We start from the raw sequence: 26993 nt of genomic DNA, 5'->3' as shown, positions 1-26993 counted from the left end.
TGAGCCCTGACCAGCTGTGGGTCAGGAAGCAGTGCTGGCTAAATAGCCAGCAGGTTACAGGACGAGAGTTGGAAAGACGGTTTTCAGGGGTAGGGTAGCGATGCTTTTAGCCACCCCACCCTGAAGGAAGGGGGAAATACCAGGGTCTCCCAGCTTGGAGAAGAACAGCAGATGTGAGTGAGCCCTGAGATGGATCCTGAAATTCCAGATGATGACAACAATGGTACCAGCTGAGGTTGGCCTGTGCCAGATGGTGCTAAGAGCTTTCACTTCACTGTCTCAGCTAACCCTCAAGATAACCCCATGAGGTACGTACTGGTCACCACTTCCTCCCATCTGTTCTCCATGGAGAGTATGATGGAGGAGCCAGCACCATAAATGGAGCGACTATTGAGAAGCTGAGCAGTCTGGGGTAGAACCACAAGCCACTCTGCCATGTGTCTGTATCAGGGAGATCTGACCTGTTGTTTGAGGCGATCACCCTGTGTTTCTTTTTTTTTTTTTTTCACCCTGTGTTTCTACCTCACCTGCCACTCGATAGGCAGGATGGACTCTGGGCTCACACTTTGACCAAATGACTGTGAGCTGTATTCTCTGATCAGACACCATGAAGTCAGGGATTGTTGCTTGTTGTTCAGTTGCTCGGTCGTGTCCAACTCTTTACAGTGCCATGAACTGTCGCCCGCCAGGCACCTCTGTCCACGGGATTTCCCAGGCAAGAATACTGGAGTGAGTTGCCATTTCCTTTTCCAGGGGATCTTCCCGACCCACGGACTGAACCCGGGTCTCCTGCTTGGCAAGCAGATTCTTTACCACTGAACCACCAGGGAGGCCCAAAGTCAGGGATACTGTGTCTCTAAACAACTTCCTGGAGTAGTAGAGAGGCCCAGCACACATTCTGCAGGGGCTGGTTTACTGGGCGCTCAGCCACATAACCTCAATCACTTAACACCAACTGCTCCAGGAATACACATTTTTATTCTGTTAGAAAACAAGAGCCCTAATGAAAATTTCTCTGCCAGTGACAGAGTCTACACCACAAGACACCTGATGTGTCTTAAGCAGATTCCTTAGCCTGAGATGGGGATTCTTGTTCTAGTGATTTACTTGTGTGTCTGTGTGTGGGGGGGCGGTGGTGGTGAAGGGGGTGGGGGCAGAGTATAGGATGCAAAATAAGACAGGGGTAGGAAAGGAGGGTGTGGTCTTGGCTAGAGTCTGATCTTGCTGTGAAACTCTGGGACATCCCTAGGTTAGTCCACCTTGAGGCAGGACCAGGCCCATCAGTCAGGGGCTAAGAACTGGGAAAGGGTTTGGGAGGGGGCGTCACATTCCAGGTTGGGTGGCTTCCATTTGACTCATGGAATGGTAGCAGGAGGTGATTCCCACAGCAAGGGGATATGAGTAGGGTGCCAGCAGCACCCACTACTGGCTGGTTTTGTTGGCACCCCTCACCCCAGGCTACTGTGGGTTAGCTCAACCCATGACCAAGCATAGAGTTGTTTCCCCATAGGTGATTAGGGGGTGTCAGAGAGGACCCTGGGTTTGTCTACCACTTGGCTGTAGTGAGAATTCTCAAGGGGGTTTGGTGGACTCAAATTGGTTTAGTGAAACAAAGGTGTTTAACTTGGTCAGAAATGTCAACTGGTTGAAACTAAAGGGATGTGTCCCATATGGGGTCTGGGTGTACCACTCGAATAATTAAAAAGCCAGCAGCCAGAGCAGCCGACTAGACCTCACCCCGGCCCAGGCATCCGTATAATCGTGTCCTGTTGTTACTCTACCATGTAGGCGTGTGCTGCAAGTCCCAGGGTGACTGTCTTTCATCTTCATGTGGGTATATCCCTGAGGCTGAGTAGGTGGGAGCCGCTAGCTTGAGCTGCCCTTTGGAAATAATAGGAAAGAGCCATCTCTGAACCATACTAGTTCTGAGGTCAGAGGACAGTTCCTCAGGGGTTCCAGGGCCTCTAGTGTCAGTAGGGGTTATTGTTGTTTAGTCACTAAGTTGTGTCCAACTCTTTGAGACCCCATGGACTGTAGCCCACCAGGCTACATGGTGGGAAGCCCTAAACAGGGGATGTCTCTTAAAAAAAAAAAGACATATCAGACCCAAAATGGAGTCAGTTATCCCTAGGACAGCAAACCAAGACTCTACTATAGAGTCAACCACTCCCAGGAACTCGACCTTTAACCAGTCAATCTGGAATTACCTGGTCAGCACAGTGAGGTCACCTGGATGACAGAGTCCCCTTTCCTCCCAAAGGAAGGCGACCTTGCCTGAAATAATCCTTTCTTTCCTCTGACTTTATTGTCCCACCTACTTCCTGCCTTTAAAAACCTTCCACTTTGGGGCTTCCCTCAGGGTCTACCGATTAAGAATCTGCCTTGCAGTGCAAAGGAAACCGTTTTGATCCCTGGTCCAGGAAGATCCCATATGCTGTGGGGCAACTAAGCCAGTGAGCGACAACTACTGAACCTGTGCTCTAGAGCCCAGAAGCCACAATTTCTGAGCCCCTAGAGTCCGTGCTCTGCAACGAGAAAAACCACTGCAATGATAAGTCTGTGCACCATAACGAAGCAGGGAAGAGTAGTCCCTGCTCACTGCAACTAGAGAAAGATCACACAAAGCAATGAAGACTCAGCTTAGCCAAAAATAAATTTAAAGAATGAGATAGCCTCCCTGAGTGTGAATAGCTCATGGGTACTGACAACATCAAGGTATAAAATTGGAACCCAGACTCTGCCCCATGCAACACTGTTGATCTGCCAGCAAGCAGAATCCACTTTCAACATAATCCAAGGGACAAGAGACAGAATCAGATCAGGAAATAGAAGAGTTACCCTCAGAAGAAACTGTATGAGCGAGTTAACGTGCATCCTTAGTTGCTTCAGTTGTATCATACTCTTTGTGACTGTAGCCCACTAGGCTCCTCTGTCCATGGGATTCTCCTGGCAAGAATACTGGAATGGATTGCCATGCCCTCCTCCAGGTAATCTTCCCGATCCAGGGATTGAACCCACGTCTCCTGCTTCTCCTGCATTGCAGGCAGCTTCTATACTACTGAGTCACCAGGAAAGCCCTATGAGCTAGCTAATATACCTTGTCAAAAAATATAGGGGAAATTTATGGAAACTTTAAGGCTGTTTGACCAAGATAGTACAACATAGTTTGTTTATTCAGGTTTTGTTAACTGACGTGTTCTCACTCACCAGAGATTCTGGAGAAGCTCAAACAGCCACAGTTCTTACCATGTGGGGTGGATATGCTGACCCATGCTAAATTGTAACAAAAGACCAAAAAGCCAAGGAAGGCAGGAACTCACAGATTTCAGGAGACAAGAGGGCTTTATTGGGTCCCTGGCAAGCATCCAGCCCAACTACACCCTCACTGTTCTCTGACAGGACCGGCAAGATGGTCTCACTCTGTCGTGAGAAATTGGCAAGGGAGGCTCTGCTGGCTTTCCTCTCTGGGCCTGGAATGCTGGTTGGAAGAGGTCCTGTGAAAATGAACTCCCTGATCTCAGCAGCAGAGATAGATAAATAGAAGGAACATAGTAGAGGAGTCAGCATAATGGACATGGGTATAGAAACCAGACCCCTAGCTATGGTTAATCGATCATGGGGTCCCAGGAATGAAAAAGACCAGACAGTGCCAAAGATATCACCCAGTTATGATCATAACTGAAGACTTCTGGTCAGGCAAAGAGGCCTGTCTCAAACTGCCAAAGTAGAGTCAAAATCTCCCATTTAATTTCCAGACTTTCAATGGAGAGGAAGTGAAATATTTTTTAAGAAAAGCCTTATTTTGCATATTGTGAACCTTCCTTGCAGCCTTCCCTCAAACAGATCTACATTCAATTATTTGGGAATGGAAAGAAAAAGAAAATACTCAGACTCGGGGAGGGGGTTCTATAGGACACTGCCTTCAAGCTAAGTCCAATGTCTGGGGACAACAGAAAAGTATGTGGTCTGCCCATCCAAGGAGATATTTAATAGACTAAATTTTGTGCCATAGTAGACTTGGTGGAAACTCAAAGCCAATGAAGGGTTAGTTATTTTGAGTGTACAGTTGAAATGGATATATTCTGAAACAGGTATAACCTCCACAATGGCCCTGATGAGTGGGATGAGTGACAACAGAGTGATAACAGTAGGATAAGATAAGCATGAGTGATTACAGTAGGACAGGATGAGCACGCCATCGGAATACCCCCTCACTACCGAAATGGTAAAAGTGATACCATTTTTGTGCAGGAACTATAGATATCAGTGTTACTATCAGATTGGCCGGCAAAGTCATAATGACTCCTACCACAGCCCAGCTTGGCCAGTGCAAAACACCAGGAGGTCTTTGGCTCGTTGTAAACTTTTGTAAAACGTGGTGACTCCGATGACAGGTGCTCTCCCAGAAATGGTCTTCTTGCTAAAGGAAATTCACCCACCTCTTGGCATTTGGTATGAACCCTTTGGTCTAGCAAAATCATTTTCCCCCCTCCATTTTGATAAGCAAAGAACATCAGAAGCAATCCATCTTCAGGTGGCAGGGCCACAGGACTCCATTGCTGTCCTGCTTAAAGATATGTAACATCTTATCTGTATATCTCCGTGCCACAACCTGCCTCATGGGGACCTTGACCTCAGCACTACAATGCTCCATCATGTTGATAGGGCCTGGAGATCAGCAGTTTCCCTAGATGCTTTGTTAAGACATGTGTATGAGTCAGAGGTGGGAGATAAAGCATGTGGAAATGCAAACTTTTCCCCTGATAAAGTTCCTGGGGATCAAGTGATCCACTGAGGTCAGAATAGTTTGTTAACGTAGAACAAATTCCTACATTGTGAATTCCTTACCACTAAGGCCCAATTTCAGGCAAAAATGTCAGGTGGGGGCATCTTCTTGCTCCAACCCACTTACTGACTGACCCAGAAGACTGCCAGCTTTGGGTTGGGCCCAGAGCGAGTGAAGGCTCTTGAGCAGGTCAAGCCATTAACACAAATGATTCTGACAACAGGCTGCCTGCGGCAGACCCAGGGTGCTTGAGGGATTTATCTGTGGCATACTGGGGAACTACATGGAGCCTCGGCTGAGCAGAGTGCTGTGTGTAGCTTTTGGAAAGTCTTGATTTGGAAAATGAGGCAGGAGAACCCAGAGTGTGGAACCAAAAGATACGCTGGCCAACAAGTGTTTAGCCTGTTGAGACACAGCCCTCTGCCTTGTCTCTGGGCTCTGGGGCAGTCTAAGGCTTGGCTACAGCATACTAGGTGGCCATGCTGGCCTTCGGGAAAAGGGGCTGTCAGGCCCACCCAGCCACAGACAGGTGTGGCCACCATCACCAGGCAGACACGCCAGGATGGGGTTCTCAAGGCACAGGCAAGCATGTTGGTGGGGTGGGGGGCGGTGTGGCTCACTCACTCTCTCCCACAATGCCTCCTCCTGACCTATGGCTGAATTCATCTCAGTCTACACCCACGCTATGGCTTTAATGAGGTGGGAACCCGTCCTGACCATTATGGGCCCTTCTGGATTTGGTTTGCTCTCCTGACCTGTGACGCCTCTCCCATCAAAATCCACAGGAATATCAAATGTTCTAAATCTTCAACCAGAGAAGGCACTTCATAACAAAGTGATGGGTTGATGCTAATGGCATCTGTTCATCTTGTCAGGATCCCAGAAGTCTAGAAGTGGTTAGCTTGAAAATACAGTGAAATAGTTTGCTGAAAACTCAGGTGTGGCACCAACTGAAAACAATACCTTGAGAAACTGGGTAAGGCCTGCAAGATGTAGCATAAGCTCCAAACCACCTTGAGAAACTGGGTAAGGCCTGCAAGATGGAGCATAAGCTCCAAACCAGCAAACAGTTCATGGTGCTATTTCTCCTACAGGTTGAAGCGTGAAGAGGGGCATGTTATTACTACATCTCAAAGCTCTTCTAATACCTGAGATTTAAGATTCGACTGGTGTAGAGGTTTTAGTCCCCAAGGAAGCATCTTCAAAAATTCATAGTAATGATTCAAGTGAATTAAAGGCCTAGGCATCTGGCCATCTCAGGATTTTTGTACCTCTGAGCAACACATAGCTAGGATAGGAGTGCATCTAGAGTAGAAGTATACATAAAGAGTACGTGTAGGAGTAGCTATGATGATCAACCCTATCAAGGGAAAATAAGATCTCGGCTATTTAAAAGGGGCAGGGTACAGATGGACGTGGGGTGTTTTCTAAAGTGCTTCCTGGTTCTCCATATCCAGTGGCTAATGTTTGCCACACAGGCAGGACCACTAAGGAAATGGACTTTGGGACTGAAGATTTAGGTCACTCCAACAGGCAAAAAAAATCCAATCATAAATACTAGTTCTCATGACCAGTTATGGAACTGTGCTGTAGCCTTTACTCACACCTCCCTTCTTGCTGGGTTATATTCCTTCCATAGGTTGCAGAATTTCAAGATGAGATTATGATAAAAGAGGGAAGAGTATAATTTGTGACACTGGACTTCAGAAAATGGCAGCCCTGGTCACTATCCCTGGACTTGGTCATTGGCTATGACCTTGAATGGTCTCCCCAAGCAGAAAATGACTTGCTTTTGGTCACATGTGAGAATTGTAATAAGTCATATGGGAAGAAGGGTATGTTTTTATGTGTCAGGGTTTCTCCAGTGATTGCCTACCAAGCCCTTACCCTCCACCATTCTTCTGGTGAGAATCCCTATTCTTTGGAAAACTGCCTCTCCCCTACTGCATTGCCCTGAGCTCCGGGATGGGAATTTGAATCTTGAGTGGAAGGAGACCCACTGAAGCCGACGCTAGCAGCTCCTGGGAGGCAAGCTCCAAACTACTATGGCTCCTGCCCTTCTGGGTCCTGTGAACTACCCCACACCCTTCCCGAGTCCCTGCTCCTTGTTAGGTTGGTCCAAGTCCATTTCTGTTACTCAAAACCTGAGAAACATAATGGCCAGTGTCTCTTCTGAGACCACCTCATACATCTCTGCCTCCCACCGGTGGTCAGCTCAGAGTCTGGCATAAAGGAAGTCTGTTCAGTATGTCTGAAAGAACAGGTGGGTGAACAAACAAATCAACAACATTCAGCTCTCAGTTCACCAAGGCAGTCTGGATATGCAGGCTGGGAGAGTGGGGGGCACATTGGGGCAAGAGGAGAAAGAGGGGAGAGTCACCTGAGCACAAGAGGAGGTAGAGAAGTCAGAAATGTCTAGTGGAGGGGGGAAATACGGGACAAAGAAAGGCCTGGGTAGTCGAGTGGGGCTGGGGCTGAGAAAACTCTGCAGCTGGGAAAGCCAGAGATAGTCCATGAGTAGCTAAGAGGACAACGGCACTGGTCATCCCTTCGGCTGGTCTTGCTGCAGTGGAGGCAGTCAGAGACACTGGGCGTCTCCCCAGCTCTACTCTTCTTTCCTGGGTTCCTTTCTTTGCATTCCTCTTCCAAATGAAGGAGCAGTTCCAAAGACCTAAGCACCCTCATGCTCAGGGACCCAAGTCATCTTCCCAGTGGTACAAGAAGCACAGACTGTCTGGCTGTGGCCATGGAAGGCTGAGACTGTCATTCCAGGAGCCAAACCATGGATCTATCTTTCCAGTGGGTCCAGGGACTGGAGGATGTCCTCAGAAAACCCTGCCTGGGGAGAGGGGACCCTGACCCCGTATACCTACAACCACACTAGAGGAGGTGAGCTGGATGCACAGTGGCTGCTTTTATTGCATTCCAAGGGGACTGGGCTAGCTCTAGACTCTCCCATCCCAGGCCTCAAGAAGGGCTCTCAGGAAGGACCCAGGGTGCTGGGCTGAGGACAACAACTCCTCAGGAGCCCGTACTGAGGCCCAGAGCTGGAGGCCCAGGATTGAGAGCTGAAGGTTGGAGGCAGGGGTCCTAATTAATCCCCAGACAGAGATGCTTGTCTACCCCATGCAGGGATGGGCTGCATTCCTCCCAGAACTCCCACATGCACTCCCTCTGGAGAAGAGTCCAGCCCTCTGTCCCCAGTCAAGAGGGCAGTGTGGAATTCACTGTGACCCCCTCTCCTTTCAGTAAGGAGCACGAGGTCTCGCAAAGTCGACGCCTTCCCTCTGGCCACAGCTGCTGATGCAACCCTCACCTCACGGGGGAGGGCCCGAGAGGAGAGGACAGGTGTACTGGGGATGGCGGCTGAGAGGTCAGAGGGTGTGCTCCTTCCTGAGGGGTGGTGGGAGGGTGGGGGTCAGCTAGGAAGCCCTCGGGTAGGGGGACAGTCAGTGAAAAGCAGGCACAGGCTGCAATCGGGCTCAAAGCCAGGGATGGGGATGGGGAGCAAGGGGGCAGGGGAGGCAGGGGAGTGAGTGCCTGAGCAACAGGGAAAGGCTGAGCATGAACACGCATCACCAAAGACCACTGCACAAGGAGGGGCAGGCCCTGGAAGGGCTCTGAGCCCCACTCGGGCTCAGGGACAGGTTAGTGGCAAGATAAGCTGGGATAAATGAGACAAAATGACTGAAGGAAAAGACCCTGAGAGTCACCAGGTCAGACAAGCAGAGGAAGTCTGGAGCCCTGAGGGCAGGGAGAGATCAGAGCCAAGTGAAGGGAGAAGGGAGATGTTGTCCCACATGCCCCAGAGCATGACTTAGCGGCAGGGTTTGGGCAGGACATTGGCTGCAGATCATGCAGAGGACTCAGGGCAGCCCCAGCAGTGGCCAGTGTAAACTTCAAGGATGGCCAGGCTGCCAGGCACTTGGAGGTGGGGCCTGGGAGCCCTGGTGACAATGACATCAGGAGAGGCCATGGGGCTGGGTGTCCCACGCCCAGTGTCCGAGGAGGAGCTGAGTGAGGAGCGGCTGCTCAGAAAGGCCCTGGGTGGAGCCTCCTGGGGCACACCTGCTCCGTTGGTTCTGTACTGGGAACACCTCTGGCGGTTTGAGCTGCTTCCTTGTTGGTCTGCTGCTGGATGGAGGCCCCCAGCCTCCTGTGGGGGCTACCGCATGCCCTGGGTCTTGGAGCCCCCCTCTTGGGTGGGAGGCTGTCCCAATAACTGGGTGGTGACCACCTCTGAGGCCTGAGGGGTGGCTTTGGAGCCCGAGGCACTCTTCCGGGTGCCCTGGGGACTTGGGGGGCCTTTCTTCTGGGGCTGAGGACTCAGCTGGGGGCCCTTCCTGCCAGCAGATGGACTCTTGGAGCCTTTGGCCTTGGCTTGAGGGTGGGTGGCCTCTGGGCCCTTGAGGGGTTTTAGCCCCAGCATCTCACAGAAGGTGTTGCACTGGTGGGAGGAGGCGAACTGGTCCAGCAGGGCAGGGAAACAGCTCTCCTTGAGACCTTGGTACCTGCGGCAGGACACAAGAGCTGAGTGGGGTCCCACCCAGAGAGGCAGTCCTCAGGGGCAGACCGTGGGGTGGCCATGGCATGGTGTCATGCCTGAGGTGCCTCTCACCTCACCTCGGGGTGCTGGAGAGTCCACCTCAACAGGCAGCACCCTAAACCTCACTTTTAATCTGAGGCCTCATTTGGCCCTGGCCCACGGAACTCATCATGTGGGATGTCGCTTGGTGTGAGGAGGCTCTGCTTTATCAATATACATTAGTGCAGACTCCAGGTCCCCACTCCACTCACAGGCCCTGTTTCTCTACACCCTGATGAACCTCCACAAGGTTTCTCTGTGATAAAACAGAGGAGCGGGTTCACTGCAACCCCAGAATGCCAGGTGGTCCTTTGTGGGTGGCAAGAGCTGCTGGTCAAGATCTGGGGTCAGGGCCGCAGCAGGTGGGGAGCAGAGGTCCCTGAGACATTAGGACATAGCCTTGGGCACAACTGGGGCTATTGAGTCACAAGGTCCAGCACCTTGGGGATGGAGAACCAGAAGAACTTCGACATTTTACACCCCAAGCAGCCTCTCAGAGGGCATTCTGTTGCCAAGAAGCACTCACCCTCGCAGTTTGGTAGCAATCTGCACATCAGTCATTTTCCAGTTAACCCCTGAAAAGAGAAAGACAGAGAGTTTTGGGAGCTGGTAGTAGCCTGGGGCAGTTCTAGGGGCCCCAGGTCTCCAAGATGCGTACCATTTTAGATGGGAACAAGCCAAGCTCTAGGCACATCTTCGGGCTCCCTCTCACTGGGCATCACCTGGCCTGTCTCAGGGGCAGTGTGGGTATATTTCTATTATGGGTAGTAATAATAGTTCCATTTTCACAGGTGAGGAAATTAACTTCAGCAGTCATTCATTCATTCATTTAGTAACTGGGCAGTCTGTATGCAATGACCACTGTGAATTAAAGTATCATTCCTAGACCCACAAGTCTTCTAGCTAAGTTATTCTGTGTCTGCTGGGTGAGATTAGGTCATCCTAAACTGGGCAAGTCTCTGGCTTTGAGCTAAAACTTTCTGCTCCTCCTTAACTGATTAGCTCATCTGGACAGAGAGAGAGAGGTGGAAATGGAAAGGTATAACAGGGCTGGGCTGGCAGAAGTGTAGCATGGATAAGACCAGCTTCCACATACATCAAGGCAGCAAGCAAGCACTCCAAGCAGCCAGACAGGCTCCAAGATTAAGAGAGCCTTGAAGGACAGAGTTGGGCAAACAGTGATGGAGGAAACACATCCCACCCTGGCCAGGCTACCCCAGCACCTTAGCATTGCGCGTCAGGCCTGTGACCGCCCTTCCCTGTTTGCACTCTGTCCAGCTGCCTTCCTCCAGGAATCAAGCTCTCACTAACAGGCCTGAGTGCCAGTAGATGACAGAGCAGCACAGATGTGGGCTTGAAACCAGGCAGATCCGGACTTCCATTTTGGCTCTGTCACTTTGGAGCTGTGTGTGGTTGGCCAGTCACTTCCTATCTCTAATCCTCGACAGTAAACCCAGGGATCATGCTGCCCATCTTGTAGGGGAATTAAGATGATCACGGTATGTGTCAGACCCTAACTTAGTGTCTGAAGCACAGCAGTTAGGCAATAAATATTCATTTCTTTGTCTTTTCTCTTTCAGGGTTTTTCACATTCCATTTTGCATGATAATACTCATGATCCCTCACTTGCACAGAACTCTGGTTTGCAGAGGGCATTCCCAAATACGGTCTTATGGAATCTTCATAATAAGTCTGAGAGAGAGGCAGGGAGGATACTATTATTCCTAGAGAGGGAAAGGAAATGGAAGCTCAGGGGGATGAAAGACGTAATCTGTCTGAGCTTCTTTTCTTCTCTGTAAAACGGAGACCCAGTTAGAAAATGAAGAGGCCTGGGCTTGAATTTCTTTTTCTTTTTTTAAGGCTTGACTTTCTTTGATTTCCAAGTCCTTCTACTATATTATGTTATTATCCCATTGTAGAAATTGGTATATTTATCATAAATTCTTGAGGACAATGGCTATTCCTAATTCACCTTTTTATATTCTCAATACTTAGTAATGTTAGGAAAAAAGGAAGGAAAGAAGAAGGGAAGGAAACATTTATGAGTTAACAAATGGAATGAATAACAGTTTAATGTGTTACTAACTCGCCCTTCAACGTCTAGAGTTATATATAAATATTTATTGTACAGCTTACCCCCAACGCTAAGCACACTTAAAGTCAGTTTTCTATCTCTGGCCCTGGTTTTCTCACTTATTTACATCAGGGATAAAATGCAATAATGTGTGACATCCCCAGCATCCCCCAATGTGTGTAGATAGAACTGTATCTTTTCCTTTCTCCTGCCAGGTCTGGTTAAACAGTGTAGGCCTGGAGAGGAGAAGTCAATGAAGGAAGGAGAATTCACACTTGCTGGCCTCCCTTTTTTGGGAAGAATCTGAATAATGGGGAAAATAGAAATAGAGAAGTATGAGAGATTAAGTTTGCTTACATAATATTAATAATAAACTACCAAAGACTGTTCAGTTGGTAAAGAATCCGCCTGCAATGTGGGAGACCTGGCTTTGATCCCTGGGTTAGGAAGATCCCCTGGAGAAGGGAAAGGCTACCGACACCAGTATTCTGGCCTAGAGAAGTCAATGGGGTTGCAAAGAGTAAGACACAACTGAGCGACTTTTACTTTCACACTCACCAAAGACTGAGAGGGAACAGAGAAGGAGGAGACAATAAAGCTCTGTGTGCAAGGGTAGAAGAGAGTTTAGGAAGTTGGAGAGGAAGAAAGTTCAGAGCAGAGCTGCAGGGAAGAAGGGTGATTTTGAAAATGTGGTCCTGCAGTTTGAATTAGATCCCATGAAATAGTCTTTGAAATAATATATTTTTTAAGTGGAGCCTGGAGTATACTCCTTTAAACACAATTGCAGTAAGAGACTAGGCTCCATGAGGGTCTGGCATGTACTAGGGCTGCACACAAAGTGGTTTCTGTCCAGTGCACTCTGCAAGGTTACCGTGAAAGCAGAGGAGAACACACGCGGCAGTGCGCTGCACACCAGTGCCCTGCCCTCCGCGTGCTCTCCTGCACACGCACACACCCACCTCACACCCTCATACCTGCCAGGTCTGTGACAAGGAAGCTGCCGTTCGTCCACAGATAGAGCCAGTGCTGGAAGGTCTGGCATTTCCACACGGCCTCAGAGCTGCTAGGCGCTGCAGGAGCCGCAGCACAGCCCCAGTCCCGGGAGCAGTAGGACTCTAGGGGCTGGCCCAGGTCCTCCTCCAGGGTGGCATAGGGGATGTTGTTGGCAGGCCGGTAGATCAGATACAGTGGGATGATCCTAAACACAGTGCCACCCCGCAGTGAGCAGGACTGACTGTGCCCTCAGAGCGCCTCCCTCCACCTCAACTCCACACTCTTGGAGACAAAAGGAAGGCCCTTCCAAAAAGGGAACTCAGCTCCGAGCCTGAAGGGCAGCAAGGACAGGAGTTCCCCACTGGTTTCAGGGTCCTGTCCATCCTCTGAGGTCAGTGGAATGAGAGCTGAACCCTACTCTGGCCCCAGGAGGCCTCTGCGCCTGAGTGAGGGGCTGGGACCCGTAAGTGACAAACAGAAAGGAATACCTCTGAGAGGATTCAGCCAGACTGTGTCCATGCCCACTAGACCCTGGATGCTTTAGCCTCCCTGTCACCTTCAGAGAGGCCCAGAAGCTGCCATGCCTAAACTCCACAATCAGCAAAAACTGGAAGAAGTGGTGGAGAATTCGGGTAAGAGGAGACTGGAGATCAGCGCAGAAGCTTCTCTAAAGTGGGCCGTGAAAATAAATAAATAAATAAAGTGGGCCATGAATCTTGAGGTCTTTGTTTCTAGATTCTGTGGAACCATTGAGCTGAGCATGGGGCTAGCTGGGAGCCCATTTGCACATGACCATTATTCAGAGGGTCCCCAGGAGGCTGTGAATCATGGCTCTGTGCAGAAGCTCAAGTCAGACTGCATGGCCCCCTCCCTGAACACTTACTCAGGCACCTCTCCAAAGCCAGGAGCAGCCCGGGCTTCAGCCGCAAAGATTTTGCAGTACTCCCGGCTCATGTTCTGGATCTTGCACCCCTGTGGATTGAAGAGAACCAACTCTGGTCAGCACGGAATCACTCCTGCCCTCGGTCATACCTTGCTCTAAGTGGGAGGCTGTCTGCTAGAGGCTGCAGGGAGGATCCCAGCCCTGGGGAAGGTGGGGTTCACGCCTACCCACCTCCCTCATCTGCACCTCATTTTTCTCATTTGTAAAACAAGAGGCTTCGGACATATTTTCAAAGTGGTTTCCAAACTGTGTTTGCTGGAGCCCTAGTGACAGGTGGCTGTGTCCCAGGGGCCATGCTGCAGAAAGTGGGGTACCCCCCACCCACAGTCACTGTTTGTCCCCTCACAAATAAGGCATCTCTGTGCAAGATACAGTTAAGGGAAGTGAAAAAGGTTTCTGCTGAAAAATACAGTTTGAAGACTATGATCCCAAAGATGTAGTCTGGACTACATCTCAGGCTCTCCTCAAGGTAAAGCAGAGACTGAAGATGGCATCTACCTCCATATGGGGCTTCCCAACAGGACCAGGCTGGGAAGGGGAGGGACGAGAGGGTGGAAGCAGCGGCAGGGGCATGGGACAGTACCTGGATGGTGACATCATAGTTTCTGCCCAGGAGAGATGTCTCGCTGCTGGGCCCGAACACAAGCAGGCTGGACACCTTGATGACGCACGTGCGGCCTGACTCGAAGATGGGTTCCAGCCCGTAGATGACCTTGGCCTGGGAGGCCTTCCTCAGGCTGCAACCGTGTCCACCCCCTCGAAGTTCCTCGCTCACCAGGCGCCCAAAGAGCTTGTCCCCCCAGCAGCCAGAGTCAGCCAGACCCTTAGCAAACACCATGGGGGTCATCTCAATCTCTTCTCCAACTGGAGGGAACAGGAAAAGTGTGAAAAAACCAGAAACTCCCCCTCAGGACATACCTGGCTGTCCAGGGGTTAAGATTACGCTTCCAGTGCAGGGGGCGTGGGTTCAATTCCTGGTTAGGGAACTAAGATTCCATATGCTGCAGGGAACAGTCAAACAAATACATAAATACACATTATAGAAACTCCCCCTGACTGATTCAGAGTTCACAGGGCAGGAAAACCGTGGAACTGGTACACCCACTCTGTCCATTACTGCTTTTTGGGGGTGCACTGTGGGGTCCCTATTTGACTGTGAGCTCCTGACGGCAGACCCTGTAGCTGTGCAACCCTCAGTCATTCTACAGTGCCTGTGTGTGAGGGCTCAGCACACACAAGTAAGGGCTCAGCCTGTGTCAGTGGGAGGCAGGGGTTTTCTGAGGAAGCAGCAATCAATACAGACTGTCAGGACTAATTTGTTTTAGAATTTGGTGTTTTGATCAAATGAATAAATGATTCCATCTCAACCAACATGTTTGACTGGAAAAAAAAGATTGAGACTAATCCAATAGCAGTGAGTACTCCTGGTGCTCAAATTGTGATCACTAAACACCATTTTCCACTAAAGTGAAAGCGGAAGTCGCTCAGTCGTGTCTGACTCTGCAACCCCATGGACTATACAGTTCATGGAATTCTCCAGGCCAGAGTACTGAAGTGGGTAGCCTTTCCCTTCTCCAGGGGATCTTCCCAACCCAGGGATCAAACCCAGGTCACCCGCATTGCAGACGAATTCTGTACCAGCTGAGCTACAAGGGAAGCCCAAGAATACTGGAGTGGGTAGCCTATCCCTTCTCCAGGGAATCTTCCCAACCTAGGAATCAAACCGGGGTCTCCTGCATTGCAGGCGGATTCTTTACCAACTGAGCTATGAGGGAAGACTATTTTCCACTAAAAGGAACCAGAACTCCCTGAACAAATGGCAGGGAAGTGTCCTGGATTGACCAGAAACATCTATGGATCAGAAAGTAAGTGAAATATCAAAAACAACTGGTTGCTTGTCACAAGAACACAAGAGCCAACCTGAAGGGGCTTCCATTGGCCAAAAAAAAAAAAAAAGAGAGAGAGACAATTTTACCAACAAAAAGATTAACTGCAAAGTATTGAACATTCAAATGTGTTAAAATCCATACTTTCATAATTATAAAAAATAAAACAAACCTTCCTCCTAGAAAAAAACAAAAAACGCTCACTGGTGACTTGTGGAAGATGTTACAGCACTAATTCATTATTCTGAAAGTTTAGCAAGAGGGAAAAGAAAGTAATTTCCATTCTTTTTTTTGTTGGACCTATATGTATCAGGATTACCAAATAAACATTTCCTCTTTGCTGAAAAATTTTAGCTAGTGAACAAAGAAAAAAATGACAGAATTAAAGTACTCCATGTTGTAAACCTTAAGGAAATAAAGGATTGAGGTAATAATCAGGGCTCCAAAATCACTGCAGATGGTGATTGCAGCAATGAAATTAAAAGACGATTAATCCTTGGAAGGAAACTGATGACCAATCTAGACAGCATATTAAAAAGCAGAGACATTTCTTTGCCAACAAAGATCTGTCTAGTCAAGGCTATGGTTTTTCCAGTGGTCATGTATGGATGCGAGAGTTGGACTGTGAAGAAAGCTGAGCGCCAAAGAATTGATGCTTTTGAACTGTGGTGTTGGAGAAGACTCTTGAGAGTCCCTTGGACTGCAAGGAGATCCAACAAGTCCATCCTAAAGGAGATCAGTCCTGGGTGTTCATTGGAAGGACTGATGTCGAAGCTGAAAGTTCAATACTTTGGCCACCTGATGTGAAGAGCTGATTCATTAGAAAAGACCCTGATGCTGGGAAAGATTGAGGGCAGGAGGAGAAGGGGATGACAGAGGATGAGATGGTTGGATGGCATCATTGACTCAATGGACATTGGTTTGGATGGACTCTGGGAGATGGTGATGACAGTAAGGCCTAGCGTGCTGCGGTTCATGGGGTCACAAAGAGTTGGTCACGACTGAGCGACTGAACTGAACTGAATAATCAGTGACTGCTAAAACTCCTCGATAACGACAGGGGTGGTATCAGATACAGTTTTAATTAATTTTTTTTAAACTGTGCCTTGCAGCAAGTGGGAATCTTAGTTCCCCTAACAGTGATTGAACCCAGGCCTGGTGGTGAAAGAGTCGAGTCCTAACTACTCAATTGCCAGAGAATTCCTGTTTGTTTGTTTTTTAACTTTAAAGGGGATAGATCAGGCAGAAAACATGTGAATGAACTCAGTGATCATTCTTAGTATTACTAAAACAAACAGATGTCATGTGCCTGAATATTAGAGACAAAAGGAAACACACAGCTTACCTGTGAAATGTTCCCCCAAATTTGCACCTGAATTGGAGCACCTCAAGCTAATCACCAGTTTAGAGGAAGTCCATCGATGAAGGAACATGTTAAATGGTGATACAATTGACAAAATCCAAAATGGAAGAAATTCTACACATCAAGTGACTTCAAGAAATAAATGGTAAGGAGGGAAAACAAGTGAGGGAGGAGGAACTATTATACACTTGACAGATTTAAGAGATATGTCAGGGTCTTCCCTGGCAGTCCAGTGGCTAAGACTCCATGCTCCCAGTGCAGGGAGCCCAGGTTCGATCCCTGGTCAGGGAACTAGATCCCACAAGCCACAATTAAGACCTGGTGCAGCCAAATAAGTAAACAAATATTAAAAAGAAAAAAAAGAAGATATGTCAGCCAAAAGCACTGAGTGGTTTCTAATTCAAATAAACCAATGCTTACAAGATAGGAAAATCTGGTTTTATGAGAATAAAGTATTATTTGTTTTTAGGCATAAGGTTATATTTGATATTAACTTTGATAACTGAACAAAAGGTACTAATTGAATGAATGAGTAAAGGAGTGAGTGAATGAAGGAATTCATGAAGCTCTAGAAACCTTTCCATCACCAGCTGCCTTCGCAATCCTAAAACCTTAATGTGTCTTTTGCAGGAGCAACACAAACTCTTCCTCTAATATTTGTGCCTTCAAACTGTTTGTCAAACTTCAGGGTGTATGACAATCACTAGGGTGTCTACTGACATGCAATCATGTTAGGTCCTTCCCCAGAGACTGTGATTAAGAGTGTCTGCAGCAGGGCTCAGGTAACTGCATTTTTAGCAGGCTCCCCACATGGGTCTCATGCCGGAATTCATAGACCTCTGTGAGAAACTCCAGGGAGGAAGCTGGCAGGGAGAAGTACCCTGGTAGCCAGTCCTGCTCTCGATCAAGTGCTCTGACGAGGGGAGAGGGCACAGGCTGACTGAACTCCTTGTGGGATAGCCCTCTAGCCCTTCCTCCTCCCTCAACTTCTGAAACAGCTGTCCCCCTCCACCTCCTCCACAAGCCACATGCTAAACTAGGAGGAAAGGGTAGCTGTATGTGGAGATGAATGTGGCATTTGGTTCAGATTCCAAGCTTCTCTTGTAGCTCAGTTGGTAAAGAATCTGTCTGCAATGCAAGAGACCCGGGTTCAATTCCTGGGTTAGGAAGATTCCCTGGAGAAAGAAATGGCAACCCACTCCAGTATTCCTGCCTCAAGAATCCCATGAACAGAGGAGCCTGGGAGGCTATAGTCCATGGGGTCCCAAGAGTCGGACATGACTTAGCAACTAAACCACCACCACCAAGTCTTTAAAGAACCCCTGCAGAGGCAGGCCTAGGGACACAGGCCCATCCATTTCTCACCCTGAGGGGCATCGTACCTTGACCTTCTTCTCTGGAGATGAATCCTGACAGCACTGTGTGGAGAAAAAGCAGAGGAAGTCACTGTCCTCAGCTAGGCATGCCCACAGAGAGCTCTACCTCTGCAAAGATGACTATCTCCGTCCTCCTTGGAGCAGAGACTAGGCGGAGGGGGCAGGGTCACACTCACCCTCAGGGCTGAGGCAGAAGTCGGTGGAGGCTGAGCCATGCTCGTTGTGGATGGTGCATCGATACACGCCACAGTCCACGGGGGACGCCTGCACGATGGCCAGGGCCGCGGGCCCCTCATCTCCAGCACTGCAGAGAGGAGACCCTCCCCCTGAGGCCATCACCATGGCACAGCCCAGGCCAGACTGTGTCCTGAGGGTCCTCAGACCCCACTGTCAGAGGCTGCTGTGGGCACAGACTCCAGGAGCTCTGGGCAGAGCCAGGCCTGTATCACACAGGCCAGGTTTGTGATCCTGACCCTCACTGGCTGTGGGACTCTGGGCAAATGACTTAGTATCTCTCAGCCTCAATGTTCTCCTCTTAATAGTGGGAGTACTAGAGTATCCCTTATAGGGTTACTATGAGGATTAACTGAGAGGGTGGATCCAAAGTTGGGATGATGCCCCCACATGATCACTGCTGCTATGTCTTAGGGGGCCAGGTGGGGGTGGCACCCATCTGGCTTACCTCCTGCCCACCTCGCCCACTGGGCGCTGATCCTTGGCCCACGTCAGGACGGAGTCACTAAGAATGTTGAAGAACTGGCACCAGAGCTTCAGGCTGCCCGAGGCATCAGGAAACTGCTCCACCCGAATCTTCCTAATCACCTGTGGGGCTGGGATCAAGGGCACAGTGGGAAGGAGTGAGCCCCCTCCCCGCCATCCTGTGCCCTCTATGCCTTGCCCCCACTTCCCTGGGTGTCCTTGGTACACAGGCTGAACGAAAACAGGATTCAAGTCTCCACACACACTCATCACTTCACCCGCCCCCACCACATCTGTGTCTCTGAGGCCTTTGCCCTGACTTTAGAGCATACAGCTTTGCTAGAAAGAACCCAGCTATGTGCCCCCACTCCAGGCCAGGCAGAGCCTCACAGCTGAGGCCAAAGACAGCAGTCAAGAGAGGACATTCAGCCTGCAGCCTGGGCTCCTAACCCTAGGATCCTGCATTTGAGTCCTGTCTGCACCACTCTGTACTCATGGGACAAGTCTGCAAAGAGGGGATGATGGTGGTGACGATGATGATGATGATGCTAGAGCAAGGATGCTATTGAAGCCGGGCCCCAGGCTGAGCCTTGGATTTATTCTATCCCATTTAACCTCATAATGTTATGAAGTTGGTCCTATTATCAGCTCCAAGCCACAGAGCCAGGACAAAAACTAAGCCTTTCTGATTCTACAGCCTGTGGGATTATTACATGGGAATACCTTTACAGAGGTGCACCAGGTCTCCAGCAGGCAGGTGACCCAGCAGCATCCTCTCCTGTAGCCCATACCCAGTGCTCACCTTTCAGCAGGTCTTTGGCCTTTCTGGACTTGGCCGGAGCATCCTGATTGCCTTCCTCCACGGCCAGCTCGGCATCTAGACTGCTGGCTTTGGGGCTGGGGCCTGCGTCTCCTGTTGCCAGCTCCTCCTCTGCCCGCGGCACCTCCAGCATGCCTGCCTTTCTGCCTTGAGTCGGGGAGTGTCTCTCCCGCCCAGGAGTCCCTGGGGACCCAGGTGCAAGGGCCTTCCTGGGCCCCCTGGGGGAGACCGAGGGGCTCTCCCTTTCTTCGGGCTTGGCGGCCTCTCCGTCTCCCGCGGCTTTTACCTTGGGGAGAAATCTCTTCCTCCGGGCCCCCAGAGCCAGCTCCTCTGGCGTCGCTGCAGGGAGTGTCTCCTCCTGGGCTTCCTCCTCTGGGGAAGGCTCCTGGGCTCTGCTCTCTGCTGACAGCAGGCCCTGCCCAGGGGCTGCCTGCCCACCACCCTCCTCCCTAAGCAGCCCACCCATGCTGCTTTCCCGGGAGGCCTCCCGGAGGACAGGCCCCTCAAGGGGAAGCTCTCCCTCACCCTCGCTGGATCCTCCTGAGGCCAGCCCAGGGCCTTCCTCCTCACCAACCACGATGGCGGGGACCGAGAGAGGGCTGGGGCCTGGGCGCCGGGCAGCAGCCAGGGCCTGCCGGCCAGCCTCCACCTCCCGGTCCAGGAGGCCAGTGAGGCGGCGGGAGGTGCAGGGGCTCAGCAGGAGGGTCTGTGCACTCTGCACCAGGTGGTTGTTCTCCACGCGCTCCAGGATGCGCCGTGACGTTCGGGGACTCAGTCCAGCCACTTCTATGGTGGGGGCCAGGGTGGGCAGGGGTGCCGGACCCCCAGTGGCAGCTTCCCCCTGAGACTCCGGGCCCCCTCCACTTGTTTCTGAGCTGGACAGCTTTAGCAGCAGAAGCAAGTAGTTCTTCAGGGAGTCTATGAGGCCAGGGTCACAGGTCCGGGGACCTGAAGTCCTCCCGTCTGCATCTGGGACCTTGGCGCAGGCCCCCTCACTGTTTGCCGCCACGGTTTCTGGAGGGTGACTCTGGCTGAATGGTCCTGGCCCCAGGTGCAGTGAGGGGGCAGAGCTCAGCAAGGTCTTGTCCTCAGAGGGCGGGAAGGCAGCTGCACTCCTGGGTTGAGAAGCTGGGGTGCTGGGCAGCCCCTCCTGGGAATGATGAGCCAGGTCAGCCTCAGGAGGAGAGGGCAGGGGGCGCCCCTCGGGGCCTAAACCCCCTGGAGGACGGCCACCCAGAGCTGCAGGTGGCACTCTTCCCAGCTCCTCCTCCCTCGGACCCTGGAACAGGCCCTCCCTTGGTTTGTCCCTCCCTGGAGCGGACCACTCCAGCCCTCCAGAGCGCTCTCCTCCCACCTGCTCCGAACGGCCCTCAGGAGGCAGTTGTGCCCTGGAAGCGAGGTCCCCCACCAGGGGACCCAGCACAGCTTCCTCCCGGTTTCCAGAGGCTGGTCCTGGTGTCTCGTCAGATGTGAGGATACAACCCAGTTTGTCTGGGACAGAGAATTCTTCCCGGCTCTGTCCAAAGCCTTCAATAGCCTGAGGAGACCTAGGATTCTCCGAAGGTGGGCGTTTGGGGGCTCTGGAGTGTGGGCCGAGACTGGTCATGGACGCCTTCTCTGAGTGACCTTTCGTGGTCAAGGGAGTGCTCCCCTCTGACTGTGTCCCCTTGTCTTGCTGCACCCATCTGTCTTCCTGGGTCCTTTCTTCTGCCTGCGTCCCCACCCTTCCTTGTGCCATCACATCCTCCTGGGAATTCCTGTCCGACTCTGACCTCGCACTTCCTTGCATCATAACATCCACTTGTGTCATCCTATCTGCCTGTGTCTGCTGGGAGGCTTCTGTCTGGTCTCCCTGCATCCTCCCGTCCACTTGCATCTTCCTGTCCACCTCTGTATTCTTTTTGCCTCCTGTTTTCTGGTCAGGAGACATTTTCCTGTCCTCCTGGGTTTCTGCATTCATGGGCTCAATGATGCCCTGACTTCTAGAGGTGCTGTGACCAGCAGAGACTGGATCAGAGGTGCTGCTGGCTGATGCAGGAGCCATGGTTGCCTGGGACTCCTGGACCTGGGAACACACGGACAAAAGCAAGAACTTAATTACAGGTGCCTTAGGCTCTCTTTCCAATCTGATGTCCCAGTCTCCTCGGGCCTTAACCACAATTGCCGTGATGGGAATCTGGCCACCTGGTTTCTCAGGCCTGTTAGAGGTGACAAAGTCCCATGCCCACCCACCAAACCCTGTGAACCCAGAATCCAGATAAAGTAATATCCAGAATCGAGGTCTAGCTCTGGGCCTTCCCACGTCTCCCTGAAGAAATCCTGCCTTTCCTGATGGACTCTGCTCATGTATTACTCCTCCCCTCATCCCCACCATTTGGAGGGGAGGGTCCTCTCTCAGGGCTTCTGAGCAATCAACCTTTCCCTCTCCTGTGGCACTACTGCTCTGGATAGAATGATAGGTGAGGTGGGAGAGTATTGAAGGGTCTCCATGATAGCATCAGGGGCAACATCACCATTAATGCTGAGTGAGCGGTAACTACATAATGCTAGTCATAGAAGGTTAAAGTCGTTGTGAATGACACGTATGCCAGGAGATCCATGAAATGTTACAGTGTTACCCTTCTGAACAGCCACTATTTGCAAAACATTATGCTAGGCCCCCACTTATTATATAGGTATCACCTCACTCCTCACAACAATATGAAATAGTTATAAGAATTATCTCTATTTTAGAGATAAGAACACTGATGGTCAAAGAAGAAATGTGGTTTGTCCATTATCAGATAGTAAACAGAAGAGTTTAGAAGCCAGGTGTGTCTAACTTCAAATCGCAAGTTCTGTGCTTTTATACTATAATGTCACACATTTAAGTATAATTAAAGGAACTTCTATCTAAACACAGTGGCCTAAACAGTAATTTCCCTCTTGGATATGCTCAAAACCAGCTAAGTAAACAAGAAAAATAAAGCAAATTCCACTGTTAGTGGAACTGGAGGCTGATAAAACCTATAGTCTCAAAAAAGTGTGGGGAGGTAAGGAATGCCAAAAGCAGACAGATGAAACTCTGGGAGGCTGTAAGACTGTAGGATTGTGGAAGACTGGGTGGAAATCCAGCAGAAGACATAAGGGAGATGTCTAACGGAGTCAGGGAAAGAAAAGTGGAACAGCCTACCAGAAGCAGATCTCAAAAAACATCAACAAAAAACACACTCTTGAAGAAACCTCCTGAAAATTGCTAAGAAAATTGTTTTTGAATATGCAAGGGCTTAAGGATAAGTGTGCCCAGGGCCCTGGAGGAAATTACTGGAGAACAAACTTTGGTCAACCAAAAAATGATTGGAAAACCACAGCAAGACAACTGACAGTGAACAGTGAATATGCAGTTAACCCTCTGGCTAATCAAGACTAAAGCCAAAAAAGTTTAGAGTGGCGGATCAGAATGTCAATGCTCATGCCCTGACAAGGCAGAAATGATACAACTAGCACAGAAGGGGAAGGAGCAAGAAGATGAGTGGTGTGAGTGCCTTAACTGTATCACTCATACAAGCTAGGAGTCAGAGGAATGATTCAAAGCTGAACATCCAGGCAACAGAAATATAGGGTATATATATATACAAATATAGCCACTGAGAAATACAACTTTGGGCTAATAGGAGAGAGAAAACGAAAGGGAAAAAAGATAGGGAGGAAGTGGAAACACCACTCATAAAAAAGTAAAACATTAATTAAACACAAAATTATAGACATATTATATAGAATTTAAATTCTACATTATTACATACAAGTATTTCTAAGTATCAGAAGAACCACACACAAAACCAAAACTAGAGGGAACCTGCTACATAGCACAGGGAGCTCAGTTTGGTGCTCCGTGAAGACCTAGAGGGGTGGGATGGGAGGAGGTTGGGAGGGAGGCTCAAGAGGGAGGAGATATATGTATACCTATAGCTCACTCATAATGTTGTACAGCAGAAATTAACACAACAGTGTAAAGCAGTTATATTCCAATTAAAAACAAGAGCAAGGAGAATACACAATGAAAGACTTTATACATAAACTATATTCAAGTCTAGAATTTAAAGCTACTTTACTGCATATGGAATGCTGTCCCTGGTGGCTCAGACAGTAAAGAATCTGTCTGCAATGCAGAAGACCTGGGTTCGAGTCTTGGGTTGGAAAGATTCCCTGGAGAAGGGAATGGCAACCCACTCCAGTATTCTTGCCTGGGAAATCCCATGGACAGGGGAGCCTGGCAGGCTACAATCCATGAAGTAGCAAAGAGTTGGACATTTTCAAGTGATCTACTAACACTTTCACTTCCACATGGGATGCTGAATGAACAGTATGAATAAAAAAAAAAAATAGAGCTTGGAGAATATTCTCCAAGTCTCTCCAAGTCGCTTCAGTCGTGTCCGACTCTGTGCGACCCCACAGATGGCAGCCCACCAGGCTCTGCCGTCCCTGGGATTCTCCAGGCAAGAATACTGGAATGGGTTGTCATTTCCTTCTCCAATTGGAGAATATTAGGAGCCATCAAATATTAAGTCCAACTGAAGAATGTTAGTATCTTTTTACTTCTGATATTCTAGGGTTCAGTTCAGTCGCTCAGTCGTGTCCGACTCTGCGACCCCACGAATCACAGCACGCCAGGCCTCCCTGTTCATCACCAACTTCCGGAGTTTACTCAAACTCATGTCCATTGAGTCGGTGGTGCCATCCAGCCATCTCATCCTCTGCCATCCCCTTCTCCTCCTGCCCCCAATCCCTCCCAGCATCAGGGTCTTTTCCAATGAGTCAGCTCTTCACATGAGGTGGTCAAAGTATTGGAGTTTCAGCTTCAGCATCAGTCCTTCCAATGAACACCCAGGACTGATCTCCTGTAGGATAGACTGGTTGGATCTCCTTGCAGTCCAAGGGACTCTCAAGAGTCTTCTCCAACACCACAGTTCAAAAGCATCAATTTTTCAGCACTCAGCTTTCTTCACAGTCCAACTCTCACATTTATACATGACCACTGGAAAAACCATAGCCTTACTAGATGGACCTTTGTTGGCAAAGTAATGTCTCAGCTTTTTAATATGCTATCTAGGTTGGTCATAACTTTCCTGATTAGGAAATATTAATATGGATATGAGAGCTTTAAATTTACAAAGAAAATGCTGACTTTGCACACATGGCTCATGTAAACAGAACTATTTAATTTTTTTGGCCTTGCCTTGCAGCATGTGAGATCTTAGTTTCTGGACTAGGGATCAAACCTGCACCCATTGCAGTGGAAGCAGTGTCTTAACCACTGGACCGCCAGTGAAGTCCCATGAATGGAACTGCTGATTAAAGCTCTTCACTCCCCCTCACCCCTAAACTGATCAGTCCTATAGAACCTACTGCTTCATTATCTCAATATCCATTCCCTTCTGTCTCCACAACCAAGAGCCTAATCTAAGCTGCCAACAATTCTGTCTTGCCTAAGCCTCCTAATTGGTGTGTCTGACTCTAGTCTTTGCCTCTGCAAATTTGCAGCCCAACTGATCTTTCCAAAATATAAATCTGATTGTGACACTCCCCTGCTTAAAAGCTTCTCAGTGACTTATCATCACTTACGGGTTAAAGCGTAAAAGCCCCAACCTAATACAGCAAGAAGTTGAAGAATACTCTGTGCCCGCCAGGGTGTGGGGAAACAGGCATCAGCACAGTCTCCACGGATAGTAATCTGGCTTTACCTACTTAAACTGAAAATACTCACACTCTTTGACCCCAAAATCCCATTCCTAGGAGTTTACAGAAATACTTCCATGTTCAAACGGACAGACATACAGGGATATTTGTTGCAGTATAGTTTACAATAGCAAAAGACTAGATATGATGCTGGGGAAGATTGAGGGAAGAGGAGAAGGCAACGAGAGAGGATGAGATGGTTGGATGGCATCACTGATTCAATGGACATGAGCTTCAGCAAGCTCCGGGAGATGGTGAAGGACAGGGAAGCCTGACGTGCTGCAGTCCATGGGGTCGAAAAGAGTCAGACATGACTTAGTGACTGAACAACTACAAAATCAGCAAGAAATGATCTAATTTACCTCTATATGGGATTAACTCAATGAATTCTGGTACATCCGCATCCCAAATAAGTAAAATAAATATCCAAATAAAAAAGCAAAGTATTGGGACAGAAAATATCATACACCACCCATGTGTAGGAAATACACATATACTTGTAAATGCACAGAAAACAGATCTAGAAGGATGCCCAACATACCAGTTACAGCAACTGACTTCAGGAAGAGGAATGGGGTGGGGGCAGTAGAGAAATGGTGAAGGTTTCAGTTCAGTTCAGTTCACTTCAGTCACTCAGTCGTGTCTGACTCTTTGAGACCCCATGAATTGCAGCACGCCAGGCCTCCTTGTCCATCACAAGCTCCCAGAGTTTACTCAAACTCATGTCCATTGAGTCGGTGGTGCCATCCAGCCATCTCATCCTCTGCCGTCCCCTTCTCCTCCTGCCCCCGATCCCTCCCAGCATCAGGGTCTTTTCCAATGAGTCAACTCTTCGCATGAGGTGGTCAAAGTATTGGAGTTTCAGCTTCAGCATCAGTCCTTCCAATGAACACCCAGGACTGATCTCCTGTAGGATAGACTGGTTGGATCTCCTTGCAGTCCAAGGGACTCTCAAGAGTCTTCTCCAACACCACAGTTCAAAAGCATCAATTTTTCGGCACTCAGCTTTCTTCACAGTCCAACTCTCACATCCATACATGACCACTGGAAAAACCATAGCCTTGACTAGACGGACCTTTGTTGGCAAAGTAATGTCTCTGCTTTTTAATATGCTGTCTAGGTTGGTCGTAACTTTCCTTCCAAGAAGTAAGCGTCTTTTACTTTCATGGCTGCAATCACCATCTGTAGTGATTTTGGAACCCCCAAAAATAAAGTCTGACACTGCTTCCACTGTTTCCCCATCTATTTCCCATGAAGTGATGGGACCAGGATAAAGGTTTAATATACTCTAAATACTTCTCATACTTCACGAATTTTATACCATGTGCCTAAGACACATATTCCACAAAAGCTAATGAAGAATGAAAATGAATAAGTAAACAGGCCCTTGTGTGATCAGTGAGGTCTTTCAGCAGGAGAGCCAGGTCTGTCTCTCCAGGCTCATCTCTTGGGTTCCTCCATCCTATAGCACTGACACCATACTGACTACTGTGCTATTTTATAATCACTTTGTTTCTTCTCTGCTGGACATTCTCAGTCTTCTCATTGCTCACCCGTAGGACTCCTTTTCCCTAAAGACTTCCCTCAAGTTTCTTCTCTTCTCTGAAGACTTCCGAGTTCCCTTGTGCCGTGCTGTGCTTAGTCGCTCAGTTGTGTCTGACTCCTTGCGACCCCATGGACTGTAGCCCACCAGGCTCCTCTGTCCATGGGAATTCCCCAGGCAAGAACATTGGAGTGGGTTGCCATGCCCTCC

General features: G+C 49.3%; 1 protein-coding gene across 3 annotated transcripts in view; it reads right to left on the bottom strand.

Annotated features, from left to right (window-relative positions):
- Positions 1–959: 959 nt before the first annotated feature.
- Positions 960–26993, bottom strand: part of ALPK3 (alpha kinase 3) — a 60242-nt gene continuing 34208 nt past the window's right edge. For 2 of the 3 annotated variants that reach the window (XM_065906886.1, XM_065906887.1), the window contains 9 exons: positions 19508–21590; positions 18689–18836; positions 18183–18310; positions 18013–18048; positions 13965–14245; positions 13322–13410; positions 12420–12643; positions 9898–9946; positions 960–9297 (listed from right to left, as the gene is read on the bottom strand). In XM_065906886.1, the coding sequence (XP_065762958.1) occupies positions 8952–9297; positions 9898–9946; positions 12420–12643; positions 13322–13410; positions 13965–14245; positions 18013–18048; positions 18183–18310; positions 18689–18836; positions 19508–21590 (3384 nt within the window). In that variant the 3' untranslated portion in view covers positions 960–8951. The remainder of the gene's footprint in view (positions 9298–9897; positions 9947–12419; positions 12644–13321; positions 13411–13964; positions 14246–18012; positions 18049–18182; positions 18311–18688; positions 18837–19507; positions 21591–26993) is intronic. The other variant, XR_010659193.1, reaches the window with a different exon arrangement.

Source organism: Muntiacus reevesi, chromosome 15 (genome assembly GCF_963930625.1).
Source record: "Muntiacus reevesi chromosome 15, mMunRee1.1, whole genome shotgun sequence".
In the NCBI taxonomy this organism is placed as follows: domain Eukaryota; kingdom Metazoa; phylum Chordata; class Mammalia; order Artiodactyla; family Cervidae; genus Muntiacus; species Muntiacus reevesi.
The sequence above is the reverse complement of the archived record's forward strand: the minus strand, read 5'-3'. Positions and strand labels throughout refer to the sequence as shown.